The sequence below is a fragment of the Mytilus galloprovincialis genome, chromosome 3 (genome assembly GCF_965363235.1).
Source record: "Mytilus galloprovincialis chromosome 3, xbMytGall1.hap1.1, whole genome shotgun sequence".
Classification (NCBI taxonomy): domain Eukaryota; kingdom Metazoa; phylum Mollusca; class Bivalvia; order Mytilida; family Mytilidae; genus Mytilus; species Mytilus galloprovincialis.
In genome coordinates this window covers 20,405,798-20,422,306 of record NC_134840.1, presented here as the reverse complement: position 1 = coordinate 20,422,306, position 16,509 = coordinate 20,405,798, and the positions used below count along the sequence as shown (strand labels likewise).

Genomic DNA, 16,509 nt, shown 5'->3' with positions numbered 1-16,509 from the left:
AAAATTCCATTCAGGAGAAGTCTGAGTCTGATGTCAGAAGATGTTACCAAAAAAAATAAACAATATGACAATAATACATAAATAATAACAGAAGACTACTAGCAGTTAACTAACATGCCAGCTCCAGAAAGGCTGAGTGCCCAGAGAGAACTATGACCTTCAGCAGGGAGGCACTGTTGTAGCTTCTAAAGACCTGATTCACAAATCACCTCCATTTTTAAGGGCAATTTTAAACAAGATATTAGTATTACTTTTATGTACCTTCTAGCTCTGATCACACATCATCCTTACGGATGATATTTCATCAGTAAAAAAACAAGTAGATATCAGTTGAGCCAAATGTTAAGGAATACTGTATAAGAACAGGTCAGGTACTATACAATTTTGATATGAACTAAAAGTTTTAAAAAAAAATGGCAATTGAAAGGTTAAAATGGTGCAAAAATTCTTTTTTTTTTTTAACTATATTTCAAAACTAGAGTAATTGTTTTAAAATCTAAGGTATTTTTTACCATCTCTACAGACTATTGAAACTGAATTAAATTAGAATTAAAAATTAAATAAGAAGACAAGTGCTAAATCTATTTTTAACTTCTGCATTTTTGAAATGTAACCATATTCCCTACCTTTATTTATCTGACCTATAACAAAGTACTCTTAAAAAGCTAAAGTCAATAACTGAACTTCCATTGAGAGCAATTTCATGATACATGCTCATATAAATTTCATCAATGAACTAATGCATAATGTACCAAATTGGGCAGAGAGAATCACCTCATTCAGAATTCTTATTAATCATAAGGTTATAACACTATAAACAGGAAATTAACAGGTTCAAAAACTGATTCTTACATCATGATAACAATTTATGAATAATCATGGTCATAATGCATGTTTACCTTACAAGGACATATGATTTTTTTTAAGTTGAAACTTTTATTAGCACGTTTACTGTAATATGATTTCTTACATGACCATATTGTGTGTAAAAATATAGTGAAACCTGCTGTAAAAGGTCACCTCTATCAAGTGACAGCATGTCTTGTCAATCAACTTTTTTGTACCATTGTAGCAACACCAACTGTTTATTTATTTATTTTCAAGGATTAAAGAAAACTTGTGTTTTTTGTGAATATTTGACCTCAATAAAAATTAGTATGCTAACAATTTTACTGAATCCTCAGTAGATTCATTTTAAATCTATATTTAAAGGACAACTGAAGGCTCCTTTATACTTTAAAATATTTAGTTATGACAGCCACCTTTGTGTACTGGTTTTAATGTATAAATATAAAGGCAAACAGGTAGCTGATGAGGGATGTATATACCCAAAAACACATCACATAGTTTACAGCAGCTCAAAATTTAAAATTTACTGATACACAAATATGAACTCTAGAATTTATGTAGTCCTTATTTATCTTTGATTAATATATATGTTATATGAGCACAGTTTAAGACAAGAAATAGGTAGCTTGAATTGCTCATCTTCGATCTTCTGTGTATTATGGTACAAATTTACCCTTATTTATCATTGTGCTCTGTTGATTCTAATGCCTACAGAAACAACATGGCTAAAGTAAACACCAAATGTAAGAGATCCCTCTTCTTTAAGTCAAAATTGTCATTTCCAATTATAGAAAAGAAATTTATTCCTTAGTGATGTCAACAGACACAGACAATGGAGCCTCCCAGCATGATATAATAGTAATTTGTGAAGGCAGTCTAAATTTGCCAATGTATCCCTTCATTTAATATGATATTGATCTTTTACAGTTATTGTATTGAGATTTAAATCAAATGTATCATTATAACAGACAAATATGATAACCTTTTGTCATATAGATTTGTAGATTAACTATTTCACACATGAACTATTGTGAAATACCTTCTTTTGTTATTTCAATTTGATACCAAAACAAACCACTGAATCGGATAATTGTAATTGCTTTATTTTCAAAACACTTAAAACTACCTGCTAAACAAATAAGCAATAAACGTTGTACCATTTCTACTGCGTAAAAAAATGATAAAACATGAAACAATTGTATATGTCCTGCCTGACTATTTTGTATACTTGTATATGACTTTAGATGATGATTGGATTAGCTTTAGTGAATCCTGATCAGATTGGTCAGTTACATTTGTTCTGCATTATACAGGAACAGATTTATGAAGAATCTATAAAGCCCAGCGGTCAGACATTTCCTCTTTAGGAAAATTGCTTCCTGATTTGTTTCTAAGATTAACAAATGGAAACCTCTTATTGCTTGCTATTGTCTTCTTAGCTAGTTGACAATTCTTGTCTAACCTATTTCAATGTAATATAATGGTCCTCTGGGGCGTAATCAGTCTGCTGTTTCTCAAGGAACAAGAAATTCCTCTTCATCGTATGGCCTAGCAAATTTTGATTGAGACAAAACATCTGAAAACTTAAATGTGATTGCAAACATGTCACCATCACAAATGACATGCTAAACTCATCTTTAAGGACCATGGAGTATACTTTCAAATTATTTGTTTAAAAGCTGTGTAATTATGTCATCTATATATCTTCAATTGACAAAAAAAAATTAAAACCATGCCACTAATTTATATTTTTCATCCATATTACCATATTATTTTTTAGTATTGTATACAGTTCCAGCCTTAAAATCTTTTGTAACAGATATATGTATGGACTTATTAGGGATACTTAGACAAATCTGTACTTGTGCACCAAATAAAAGATAACTAATCTTTATTCATTTAAAAAGTTTAGGAAATTAATATTCCAAGAAGTACAACTTATTGACAATAAACCTGATTTTTGAAAACCAATTTGTGTGTCTAAAAAAACTTTGCATGACAATGTATGTGCTCAGAGAAGGTAAAAAAAAAGTTTCAAACTTACAGTAATCTGAAATACATGAACACTTTCATCTAGGAACTTGACTCTTAGATTGACTACTTTGCCCTTTGGAGGGCCTCTTTGTGACAATGGGTCACTCATCCCTCTAATATTCTTTCATCTAAGTCATCATACCATGATGATCTGCTTATAACCTAAAAAGAAAAAGAAATATATACAGTCATATATAGATCTGTATACATGTAAGAGTTTTCTCATAACTTCACAAGGATGTCAAGCACATATAGCTACACTCATATAAAATAAAGAGGTTTACAAATCAACCAAATGCTTGTGATTCCTATCAGGATATCCTCAAGTAATTTTTGCTGCTTTTCTGTTCTATAAAAGCAGAGTTCCATGTTATGTTTTGTGAAATATTTGTGAAGTCTTTTTTTAATATTTTTTAGTATATTTGATAGAAAATTGGTCATTGCATGATAAAAAAAAAGAAAATTGTATATTATTTTTTCTTTTTTTGTAATAATATTTTTAAGATGTTTGGTTTTGGGATAATAATAATTAGAATTCTTGAAATCCATGTTTAGAAATGTATCAATTCATGGCACCAAAGTTTGGTAGCAATTGGCTGTTCAACCAATTTTTCAGACGTACATGTATGTTTTTGAATTATTTGTAAAAAAAATAATTAATAAACTCATCCAATGAACAGATCTTACAGGTCATTTTAACATTGCCTTATTTTTGGAAAATTGTTTCATATGTGACATTGACCTCAAAATGTCTACCAAGAAGTAATTTCAAGTATGTAACAGTTGCTTATGACATACATCTAATCAGACACTACAAAGTTATAGGTAAAACAAGGTTGGTGATATTTAATAGACTTTGATTGCCTGGATTAAAATCTTATCAAATGATATGGGAGGGGAAAGCATGAATCCAGCATTTCAGTCTCTCCTCAATTTATTGGATTCAAAATTATTGAATTCAAAATTACTACACTTATAAAACATTTAATGAAAAACATTTAATGACACATTTACATCTTATTATTTCTATACACATGGAAAAAAGTATTGCAACACCTTGATTTTTTAAAACTTGATTAATCAGCCTCTTATTTTGGATGGAATATGATAAAATATTTGTAAAAATAATATTGAAACATAGTTTGATAACATTGGAATTTAAAAATGTATGAAAAAAAAAATGGTGTAGGGGGTCTTCTTGATCTCGGAAGGTCTTTAACATCGTTTATTGCCTGATTTTTATTCTCAAAACAACTTATAGTGGAATAGTGATGACCAACAGTATGTTCGGTTATCACAGCGACATACCTGCTTTTCTGATGCTGATAATATGCCATCTTGCTGCAGTTAAGAGTTGTAGAGGACCCATTACAAGGTGTCAATCACATAACTTTATAAACTTGATTATTTAAAGTGTTGAAAACAATGAGGATAAAAACATCTGTTTTGCTCTTTACAGGTACAGTAGCTGCATGTGCAGAGAAGAACTTATCAGGCCGATATCTATTGATTTAAACTCAGGTGAAATTTAAATAATGTTTAACTACATGTAGTTCTATTTTAACAAATTATATAACCCGAATAATTCAGTCGTTATATTCCGCTTACTACATTAACGCCTGAATGCATAGACAATGAAAAATCTTCAATCAACCATTCGGAATTAGCTCGGGATTTACCTATCTCGATAAAATTGAGCTAATTGCTGATTGGTCACCTCTTCTACAGGGCACCAATCAAAATCCAGGATTCGTGAAGAGTTTTTATCGTGTTAGGACTTCAGGCCCTCGCAAGTAGGAGAGATCGATTACGGGGAGGGACTGAATTATTCGGGTTACAAATTATATCATCAAAAAATAAAGAGTGTGTCTTTAATTTCAATTTCAATTTCGTGTTGCAATACTATTTTCCATGTGTATAAATGGTATATATTTATGACTGTTAATGGGTACTTCCATGGTTAGTAAATAAGTCTTTGCTCTAAGACTATATTTGCAATACAATGTTACTGATATGTTAAAAACAGTAAGATATTTCATTGCACCAATAATTTGTGACTTACCATCTAACCAGTACTGTACTGTAGTTTACATTGATACACAAGAGATAATTGGTTAATCTGGTAATTGAACCTTATCTAATATAGATCAATTATTGACTCTTTTTTACTTTACAAAGCTAAAAGACAAGATAAAAGTCTGTTGTAAACATGGAATAACCTGCCAAAATACCTAAATCAACTCAGCTGCTTGTTATTAAATTACTGGACAAATTCTTAAAGTACAAAATAGTAGTAAAAACAGCAATAAATAAATTGTCCTATGCTATTGCCTGCAAACATTAACGATCTTAAAGTTTAAATAAAAGTGGCCAAATGGATTGTTTGGAGACATCTGCATCAGATGGGGGTTTTGAAATTTAAGTGGAAGACATCAAAGGATGATTGTTACCAAGATTAGTTAGTTAATGTTACATTTTATTCAATACAATGTATATATAGATTTGAGATTAATGAGTGAACTGCAACAAAACATTTGGCTCGCATTCATTTGCATAATAAACTCTCTCAAATAAATAAGTATTTCACAGCAATTTTAGTACTTTTGTTTTACTTGACTATGCATTCCATACACAAACCACAAATATGCAGTGGTCATTTTGAATGGCACTGTTTACAAGTGTAAAGAATTCATTGATTCTCCCTTAAGCAAGTTTTGTTTTCAACAACAATTGTCTTAAGTCAAATATCTCTTTCCTTTTCTCATAGGAACTGGAAAGTATTTCTTCATTAGAAGATTGCAGCCCATTGGAACAATCCTTTTAATTTTCAACTCATCATGATACTGAATCAATAAAAGGCAATATATAAATACATGTCTGAGTTTTCTAAATAACAATTAGTCAAGCCAAATCATTCACTTGTTGTCAATGTTACTGTATCAACACTTAAGTTAAACATGTCCTTTGGGTGAAGCAGAAATCTATTACCAAACTTAGAGAAGACAATAGTACTGATGAGTGAGGATAATGATTAAGTAAGAAACAGCAACGTCATATTTCCATTATAAATCTCCTTCCTTCAACTTCAAGGTACATGTATTTTCATAAAATATTTAAGGAATGACTGTAATATTTTTTCTGTCTATGAAGAAATAACATAAAAAATGTGGTGCACACTGAATAACGCACTTAGCGGCTTATTTAACAGTGTGCACCATATTTTTTATGCTATTTCCAAGAGACTGACAAAATTATACAGTTATTTCTTATAATTTAATTCTAAATTCCATTTAAAACCAATGTAAAACATGAAAAAACATTGATGACGTCATGGTCACATGACAAAATTGTGTCTATGATATGATAAACAAAACGACAAAAGGACAAAAAGCTTTAACATGAGCATGCTCCTCTTTGGACAATAGACCTGAACATGAGCATGCTCCCCATTTGACAATGTCTTAACATGAGCATGCTACCCTTAGGACAAAAAGCTTTAACATGAGCATGCTACTCTTTGGACAATAGACCTGAACATGGACATGCTTCCCATTTGACAATCTGTCTTAACATGAGCATGTTACTCTTAGGACAATCTGCCTTAACATGAGCATACTTCCTTTAGCCAGTTTAGGACACTCTGTCCTAATATGAGCATGCTTTCCTTAGAACAATTTGCTTGAACATGAGCATGCTTCCTTTAGCCAGTTTAGGACAATCTGACTTAACATGAGCATGCGTCCTTTAGGACAATCTGCCTTAACATGAGCATGCTTCCCTTATGACAAAAGGCCTTAACATGAGCATTTATTCCTAAGGACAATCTGCCTTAACATCAGTATGCTTTCCTTATAACAATATGCCTTAACATGAGCATGCTTCCCATTTGACAATCTGTCTTAACATGAGCATGCTCCCCTTACGACAATCTGACTTAACATAAGCATGCTTCAATTAGGACAATATGCCTTAACATGAGCATGTTTTTCTTAGACAATCTTCCTTAACATGAGAATGCTACCCTTAGGACAATAGGCCTGAACATGAGCATGCTACCATTAGGACAATAGGGCTTAACATGAGCATGCTACCCTTAGGACAATATGCCTGAACATGAGCATGCTTCCCTTGGGATATATAGGCCTTAAAATTCATAGTATGATTCCCATAGAGTAGATTGTCAGAGGCAACATACATATAAGTATAAAACATTTTGTCTTGAAATTAGTATAAAGTATAGATTTATTCCACAGTGAGGAGTATTATACAGACAGATGGAAAAGTAATTTGTTCAGAATATAAAACAATAATACACTTTCAATCCTCATCTGTATGCTCCTTAAGACTATATGAAAACAAAGATCTGAGAACAGCTGCTTGAATAAGCAAAAGTATCATTAATGTAACATTCCAAATTTCTTCATGGCTTGCATATGGTGCATCTACTCTTAAAATCATTTCCATAATTTAACTCTTCAGTAAATTTTTAGCTTTGATTATCTGGTCTGAACACTGATAATTGAAACAGCACAAATTTGTCTGAACAATTGAAGAATTCTGCACCCTAAGGACAAAGTGGAAGACATTTATCTACAAGTTTAACTTGTTTTTCTTTGATAATTCTCACATGTAATTATACAAGAATGTTGATCAGTAAAGTATCTTATTTTCTGTTCTTAGTGCAACATATAAATTTACCACTGCCTTGATGTACATATTTTATCATGTTCATTACTTTTGCTCATGTTAGGATCATCAATATTATGTCAACTCAAAATTCTTAATCTTTCCTTTTCAGCATTCAGAATCAATATCCAGTATTCTTTTTCAATTTAATGAACCTATTAACTGTTACAATTGATATTAGCATATATAATATACAAATAACATTCATGTTATAATAATATATAAAATGTAGGCCTAAAAAACTTGTTGAGCAAGACATACTAGATGTACAATTTATGTGTCTTAAATCCAATAACTTTTATCTCAGCTTTCTATCCACTTCAGTAGTTAAATTAATATTTCAGAAAAAAATCATTAACCGACAAGTTAACTATTTACTAAAAACAGTTGGAGAGGGAATTAAAATAAAATAAATATATTATCTAACATACTAAAGGGTTTCTTCTAATATCAATGTAATTGTAGAAGAATTGTTACTATTAAAATTACATAGTTTTCTTTTTCTTTTGATGTGGTAAAACCTACAAGTCATTGGCTCAAAAGACAAATGAATTTACATATACTAGATAATGTACCATTTATGTGGATGGTTGGTACTGGTAGGGTCAAGACACATCAGGATTTTTTAATACACCTATATGTTAACAAATTATGAGACCATAGCGTTCATGTACAATATATGATGCTTGTACATTTGGTGTATTTTTGAGAACGAACTACAATTTTTTTCTACATCCAGTACTCATGCATGAGGGGCTGAATCTTTTAAGTTCACATTCAATCAACTTCAAGTCAGAATTAGACCCTTTCAAATTCCCAGTCTTCACATTTAACCACAGGCCCAGCAGCTCAGGCTTGTAAAATTGCTTTGGGGCCTCATCCCTGTAAAAATAATCTCTACAGTCCAACAGAATCTAAGTAAACTTTTAGCCTGTAGATTAAAAGCCTCTTAGCTTCATCACAGGTTATCAAGAAGCTAAGACTGCTTTCATGTTTAATTTCTGTTGTGTTATAAATATGTGTTTTGACATTCTGCAGAAGTGCATGATAAAAATGTAATTAAATTATAAATAAAACAAGAATGTGTCCACAGTACACGGATGCCCCACTCACACTATCATTTTCTATGTTTAAAGGACTGTGAAATTGGAATAAATTCTCTAATTTGGCATTAAAATTAGAATGATCTTATCAAAGGGAACATGTATACTAAGTTTCAAGTTGATTGGACTTCTACTTTATCAAAAACTACCTTGACCAAAAACTTTAACCTGAAATTTGCACTATCATTTTCTATGTTCAGTGAACCGTAAAATTGGGGTCAAAACTCTAATTTGGCATTTAAATTAGAAAGATCATATCATAGGGCACATGTATACTAAGTTTCAAGTTGATTGGACTTCAACTTCATCAAAAACTACCTTGACCAAAAACTTTAACCTGAAGCCAAAAACTTTAACCTGAAATTTGCACTATCATTTTCTATGTTCAGTGAACCGTAAAATTGGGGTCAAAACTCTAATTTGGCATTTAAATTAGAAAGATCATATCATAGAGCACATGTATACTAAGTTTCAAGTTGATTGGACTTCAACTTCATCAAAAACTACCTTGACCAAAAACTTTAACCTGAAATTTGCACTATCATTTTCTATGTTCAGTGAACCGTAAAATTGGGGTCAAAACTCTAATTTGGCATTTAAATTAGAAAGATCATATCATAGGGCACATGTATACTAAGTTTCAAGTTGATTGGACTTCAACTTCATCAAAAACTACCTTGACCAAAAACTTTAACCTGAAGCCAAAAACTTTAACCTGAAATTTGCACTATCATTTTCTATGTTCAGTGAACCGTAAAATTGGGGTCAAAACTCTAATTTGGCATTTAAATTAGAAAGATCATATCATAGGGCACATGTATACTAAGTTTCAAGTTGATTGGACTTCAACTTCATCAAAAACTACCTCGACCAAAAACTTTAACCTGAAGCGGGACAGACGGACGAACGGACGAACGAACGGACGAACAGACGGACGCACAGACCAGAAAACATAATGCCCATAAATGGGGCATAAAAACAGAGTCACAAATCTGCAGTAGTGGTATGAATGATGTATTGCTTGTTTTAATGCATGTAGCTGGACAACAATTGATAGTATAGTAGAAATGGAGAAGTTTTGATGTACGGAGTGATGCATCATTTACATAGATAACACGATATGATGTAGATAAATCACAAGGTTGATACACATCATCTAAGTAGGTGCATATGGTGTAATTAAGAGTTTGTCTTTAATGTAAAAGTTTTCATTCTAAGGACACTTAATTCATCATTAGATGTTCAAGTGTCATCAAATAAAAAGAAACTTCAAAACAGATATCACTTTGCAGATTAAATCCTTACTTTGACACACTTTAATGAAACTAAATTGTACACACCCATTCTTATAAGAAATAGCAATGTATTAATAATTCTATTAAAAGCCTAGATTCTTTGATGAGTTATTCAGATTTTCAGACAAAATATCCAAGTTCAGATCCAATAAAAAAAATTCTCCAGCTTTTATCAGGACTCTGAGGAGTCCAAAATTAACTGACAGACGTTAAAATAAATCTTCTGAACCTTTTTTTTCATATTTTTTATTGTTATTCAGAAACTCACATTTGATATTTTGTTTTTTATGGGAAAATCATTTAAAGTCACCATTAGATTTTTCACAAAGAAAATGCTATCTAAGATATTGTAAAGATAGTAAAGAAAATGTTACCACCATTGTTCAAGTTAAGGAGAACACATTATCACAATCTTTTTGAAGTATTTTTCTAGTGACTAAACATTAACAAAACCCAAGAGAAACCCATGTGTCATCTCTGTTCAAATAAAATGACATCATATATAAAGGTGTTTTAACCTATCCTGATGGTCTTTACCTGAATAAGATTTACGCCAGATTATCAGATAATAATAGGAGATATAAGTCATGATCTGCATGTTTAAATGTACTTGTTATAGTTGTATTCCCTGTTTTTAGAGTAATACAACTATCAAAATCTACTTTAATGTTGTTTTTTTCTCTTTAGTGCAATGCATGTACATGCAACCCAAGGAAAGTCATATTGTAGTGCATTTAATTTAGACAATAAATTAAAATTATTTTAAATATTATCACACCTGCTCTATCTCAAAAAGATTTTTCTAGTGTCCTACTATTGGGACGACAAATAATATCAAAATTATAGAAAGTCAACCAGCTCTAACTCAAAATAAAGACAATTCTATATAAACTAGGGGTCTAACATTCAGTTTGACAGTTTCAGACATGTACATTGTACTAATTTTTTACCTTTTTTAACTAGACCAAATCACTACTTAATATTAAGATTCAGCATCTGGGACATTTAATTTACCTACATTGTAATATGGCCAATCTGATATCCGAATAATAACATGGTTAGAATCAGCATATAAAAAAACACCAAAAATTTCATTTAGTTTAAATCAAACAAAGTTTAATTTTGAACCCTTCAAACCTATAGACAGATTTGAAAACAGGGCCCAAAATTAAAAATCTAAGTGCACAATACGATTTGGCATTTTATAGAGTTGTAAATATTATAAGTTATCTATGTTCATATCCGTAAATATGGATATTTTAACACACTGAAGTACCCAAATACACCATGAAGGGTGTAAAAATATCCATATCTACGGATATGAACGTAGATAACGAATTTATCCCCGCTCTTAGTCCGAAATCGGCGGGCGAGTTTTATGGAAATTCGGGTACAAAGTGTAACGTGAAAACAACGTTTTTTTCATTATCTAAAAAAGTTTTATTGAAATTTGGAAATTTTACATAGTTTCTACGGGGTGTAGGGTACTTACTACCTTTGGTAGAACCCTACAGGTAGTCAAATATAAGACGTTTTTAATACGGAGACAGAGAAAATGAATTGAGTCAAATTTGGCGCTCAATGTTGTGAGAGTTACGTCATAGATGGTGTAACGTCAACGTGGGTCATTTGCATAGCTAGGTCAGTAGTCCCATTCCTTAAAAATGTGGCAGTCAAGTGATGCATTTAATGAAATGAGTGTAAATGATCGGCATAATAGGACAAAATCATTAATGAATTAAATATTTAATTACAAACATCATGGATAATCTACAGAATTCAATATTTCACAAGGAGCAATCATGGAACTAAGAAAAACTTGCTTGAAGTTCCCCGGGATAATGGTTAGCAACATCCGGGGATATGGGTTAGCAACACCCAGGGGCTATGGGTTTTGTAACGACGTGCGTTAACCAAGCAAAATCCTAGATATATACTAAGCCGGGGATAAAATAATTTATAGTTTTTGATGTAATCAAACAAAGTTTCATTTTGGACCTTTTGGAGTCTCATTGTAGACCAATTTAAAAATGGGCCTTTACTTAGTAAATCTCTCATTTACAAATATTTGCACACCCTATTTGGTGTGTATCTCATGCCATATCAGTAGTTGTTGCTTATATATATATATATATATACAATGTATATGAATCAGAAATAATCAATGGAAAAATTATGAAGAAAGCAAGTAGTATTTTGTCTGTGACTGACATAATACTTTCTGCAGTGACTTGGAATAATTAGGGTACAAAACTGGCTAGTTCAGTATAAAGATAGATATTAATGAGACACTTAACACTTGTCTACCTATTTTCCTTCAAACTATTTTATAGGTAATCAGCATACTAAATTACTGATCATGTAAATAAATATTATTGTAGCTCCAAAACCTTGTAACTAGCACTTCATTAGTCTTCACCACCAGTTTAAAGGTCGAGGAAGGTCACATTAAATATTTACAAAATACTTGATCTCCCAAGGCAGCTGTGAGCCAGTAATTTGAAAAGAACCACAAAGTAATAGATAATAATCTATAGCCTGAACATTCTATTATGCATCAGGATAATTACAGCAAATATACTACTGAAGATGTTATAATTTCTTTAGCAGATTGATTAGCATTTAATGAACATCTAGAATTGATATAACATATGTTTAGTTTACTGGTTTTATCTGACTGTTTGCTTTTTTATTACTTCAGTATCAACAAAATATTTTAATTTCTACAATTACCAGAGGCCTTTTTTTTCATATATATATATACAAACCAGACCACTGATACATTTTTATTCATATATTATTTAAAACTCGTTAGAAAGTTCTTAAATTCTTGAAAGAAAGAAAAACATACATGTACTTTGTAAATATTAATACTTGGTTTTAATATGAAAAAATTCACTTGTTTATAGAAGTATGGGATACACAAATTATATATCTCACTAAGTAACATTTTCCTAATAAACATATTTGTTGACAGGATATACACTAACAGAATACAGCATGTCTCTGCATGCCATACATATGTATGTCAGACCATCATCTTTTTAATGGTGTCACAATTGTTCTTGTGACTTGCAATCAAGTCTTGCATGATTTAAAAATGGATAATCTCTAGCCCCTGCTGATAGTTGATACATGTACCTACATTGTACATGTACAAGGACTGTACAATGTATGTGTTAAAATGGATCATACATACAGATCAACTATAAAAAAAAATGTATGAAACCTCCCTGCTAAATAGTTACTACATGTGTAGCTTGAAAACTGGGTGTACTATTTAGAAGGACATTCTATAAATGGACATGTACAAATGCACATGGTAGTATAATATAATACAAGTCAACAAAACCTTACACAAGCTTGAACCTTTAAAATACCATAAAATGTATATAATAATTTAATTAATAGAAAGTTCAAACATCTTTTCAATTATTTAATAAAAACATTCAATTACGAATGCCTAAGATTCAGAAAGTTGGACCTAATTTCCTTCTTCAAATAAAGGTTTGGTAGACAGTGGTAGACCAAGATATTTGTATAGCTTTTTTGTTGCATCTTGTGTTATCAGTAAAAACAGTTCAATGTGTTATCTTATTTAGAGCCTGGGGCTGCGTAAATCTTGTGGTACAGTTTATTTTTTTAGCCTATTCTAAGTGCATTACATGTATATATTCCTTTGCATTTAAAAGTAATAATTAATCATCTGTAACATATATCACATTTACAATTTAGCATCAAGTGTGCTAGAGTTGTTTCCCATTAATCAATAAAGCACAATATATAACATGTATAATATGATAGTAATTAAAATACAAGTTTTTTTTTTGTAAAACAAGCTATCCCAAAACAGATACTTAATGGTGGATAGTTGTCTCATTTAATTTGAGGTCACACAAAAAGTTATTTCTATACATGCATGCATATTGTACATACAGTAATGTGTATTCAAATGACTAATTAAACACCCAAAAGAAAATGAGTGGGATTTGTGTAGCCAATACATTACATTGATATCGTCTCTTTTTTAAGAGTACAAACTAAATCTACTGGCATCATGCTACAGGCTATAATCACTTTTGCACAAATTCTTCAGATAAATTGTACATGTATCTTTCCTTACTGCAATGTCTGCTATGTTCCATAAGTTTAACAAAAGGTTTAAATGAAAGTTTATAATTAAAAGAAAGAGAATGGTGTATTAATTCAAAACAGAATATACATGTACATGTACACATTCTGTCTCAAATGGCAAAATTAGACCGAAAGCTGCATGTTAGTAGAAAAATTAAATTTCTTAACCCATATGGAAATCCTGGTTTAAAAATCTTAATTTCTTTAAAGCTTATATACATTGTACATTTTTTCTATTGATTAGAATTTATTATTACAAGGGTCTGAAAGTCTTTTTCCAAGAAGTTGTGCAACTCTATGTAAACTTAATATATAAACATATTGATATTACAGGTCCTCACTAAGACTAGTACAAGTGATGAAAATCTGTGTTTACTGACTTTACTCTCATTATTTTCAAAAGTGGTATCACTTTACACTGTATAACAAAAGTTTACAAATGACTTAAAATGGATGTCATTTCATTTCCTTGCTTTATTTTTGCACGGGGACTGAAATAATAAATCATATAGTGTTGCTCAACAAAGATTCATCTCACTGAGTCTTGCCATGGCCAAAAATGATGAGTCTTTGTGCTCATCTTCAAAAATCTGTAGTGAGAAGCCTGGATAAAGTACATCATTATATACATGTAGAATAAGAAGTCAGATGACATTTACATGTACTTGTATTTTAAATTAAGTTAAAATAAATGTGTGTTTTTTGTCTGGAGCTATAGAAAAAGGTCAGTCACATGGGATTTTTCTTTCTTCACAAAATCTGAAAAATCATATGATTTCTCTCTAACTACCATGACTACACTAAAAATCATGTTAATATGGATAAAAGTACAACATTTGCTTTATATCAAATATTCTGGCAGTATTTTCCCTAAGAAATAGGATTCATAGACTTTTCAAAGTAAGATGTGGATCCGTCAGCTCAAACATTTTTGTAGCTCCTTATGTTATTTTTTTACTATTTGCGGACCCATAGCCTTTTCAAAGTCAGCCTCCTGAAGATTTTTTTTTTGGATATGCAATAATTGTTTTAAGGTTAGCTATCAAACTTATATTTGAGATCAGGCTGGAGGCAGGAAAATAGACGTTTATCTATTTTTTGCTTTGACATATTCCTAGAGACACATGTCATCAAATATTCAGACTAGTTCTCAAATTCTATTTAACAAATGAAGCCCTTCAGTTGACCTGACTTGGGGTCATTTGAGGAAAACATGTCATAGGCCATTGAAGATTGCAATAATTGTTTTAAGGTTAGCTATCAAACTTATATTTGAGATCAGGCTGGAGGCAGGAAAATAGACGTTTATTTAGTTTTGACCTAAAAATGGCAGAGGGTGTAAATTGGCCATAAACAACAGAAGAAAATTTAAATTATTGAAGATTGAAGGCCATTGTGACATGATGACTGTATTGTGATGTTAATTTTTTCTAGGAAACAGGACAGATTAGAAGATCATGCATATTGCTACCAATTGAGTGATATGTTTTTATATGTTTACATCAATTTATTGACTCTTCTGACTTCTTTGCCTTTGGACTTTTGAAGGCATGGTGATGAACTGATGAAAAAAGCAGTTCATTCAGGTTTTATTTTCACTGATATTACACACTTTACATCAAATTTGTATCATAAAATTCTTTCAGTGAACGGTAAATATGTATGAATATTGTCATTTGGTTGCTTTGAACATCAGAGTTTTAACATAAAATGATATTTAACATCAATGAACATTGCAAATCATAACAATGCTGTGCACAAGTTGACACATTCGAGCTCATGACTGACCTGTTGTTAAACGTTGAAAGACCGGTGGGTTTGCTATTTTTTCTCTGCAAATATTTAAACATATTCGTGTCTATGTAATTTAATTATGATATAGAGCAAAATGTAATGAATAAACGTGAAGAATACAAACCTTTCAAAATATCGGAAGTGGAAATGCTAATATTTAGTTGTGAGTAAAATTAATTCAACAGCGGACGGAAGTCAATTACAAACAGTTTCGTATTTACTACAGTACATCTTTCGTGACACGCACCGTATAATGCGCGCGAGCAGTCTGTTGTTCGCGTTGAACAGTTTTCTTCTGTTGTTTATGGCCAATTTACACCCTCTGCCGTTTTTAGGTTAAAATTGGTTCATCTTATTAACCTATTTACATAAAACATATTTTTATTATTCAAATATTGTACTGAAGGGTTTTCTTGTCCAACAAAGACATCACGTGACTTTAGTGACGTTTAATGAGCGGCCATTTTGAATTATTTTGTTCCATAAATTGCATAGGAGCTTCATTAAAGTTCAATTTCCTCATAAACTTGACCCGTTTTTTAACTTTTGCGAATCAATCCTTGGTATTCAGTGGCGGATCCAGAGGGGGGCATAGAGGGTGTACGCCCCCCCTT

At 31.2% G+C, this 16,509-nt stretch overlaps 1 protein-coding gene across 4 annotated transcripts in view; it reads right to left on the bottom strand.

The window, feature by feature from the left end:
• The window catches only part of LOC143067381 (FERM, ARHGEF and pleckstrin domain-containing protein 2-like), a 99,388-nt gene extending 83,287 nt beyond the window's left edge, over positions 1-16,101 (bottom strand). For 3 of the 4 annotated variants that reach the window (XM_076240605.1, XM_076240608.1, XM_076240607.1), the window contains exons 1-2: positions 16,020-16,101; positions 2,894-3,045 (exon numbers count right to left, since the gene is read on the bottom strand). In XM_076240605.1, coding sequence (XP_076096720.1) covers positions 2,894-2,992 — 99 coding nt within the window. In that variant the 5' untranslated portion in view covers positions 2,993-3,045; positions 16,020-16,101. Of the gene's footprint in view, positions 1-2,893; positions 3,046-4,945; positions 5,062-16,019 lie in introns of those variants that run through there. The other variant, XM_076240606.1, reaches the window with a different exon arrangement.
• Between the last annotated feature and the right edge of the window lie 408 nt (positions 16,102-16,509).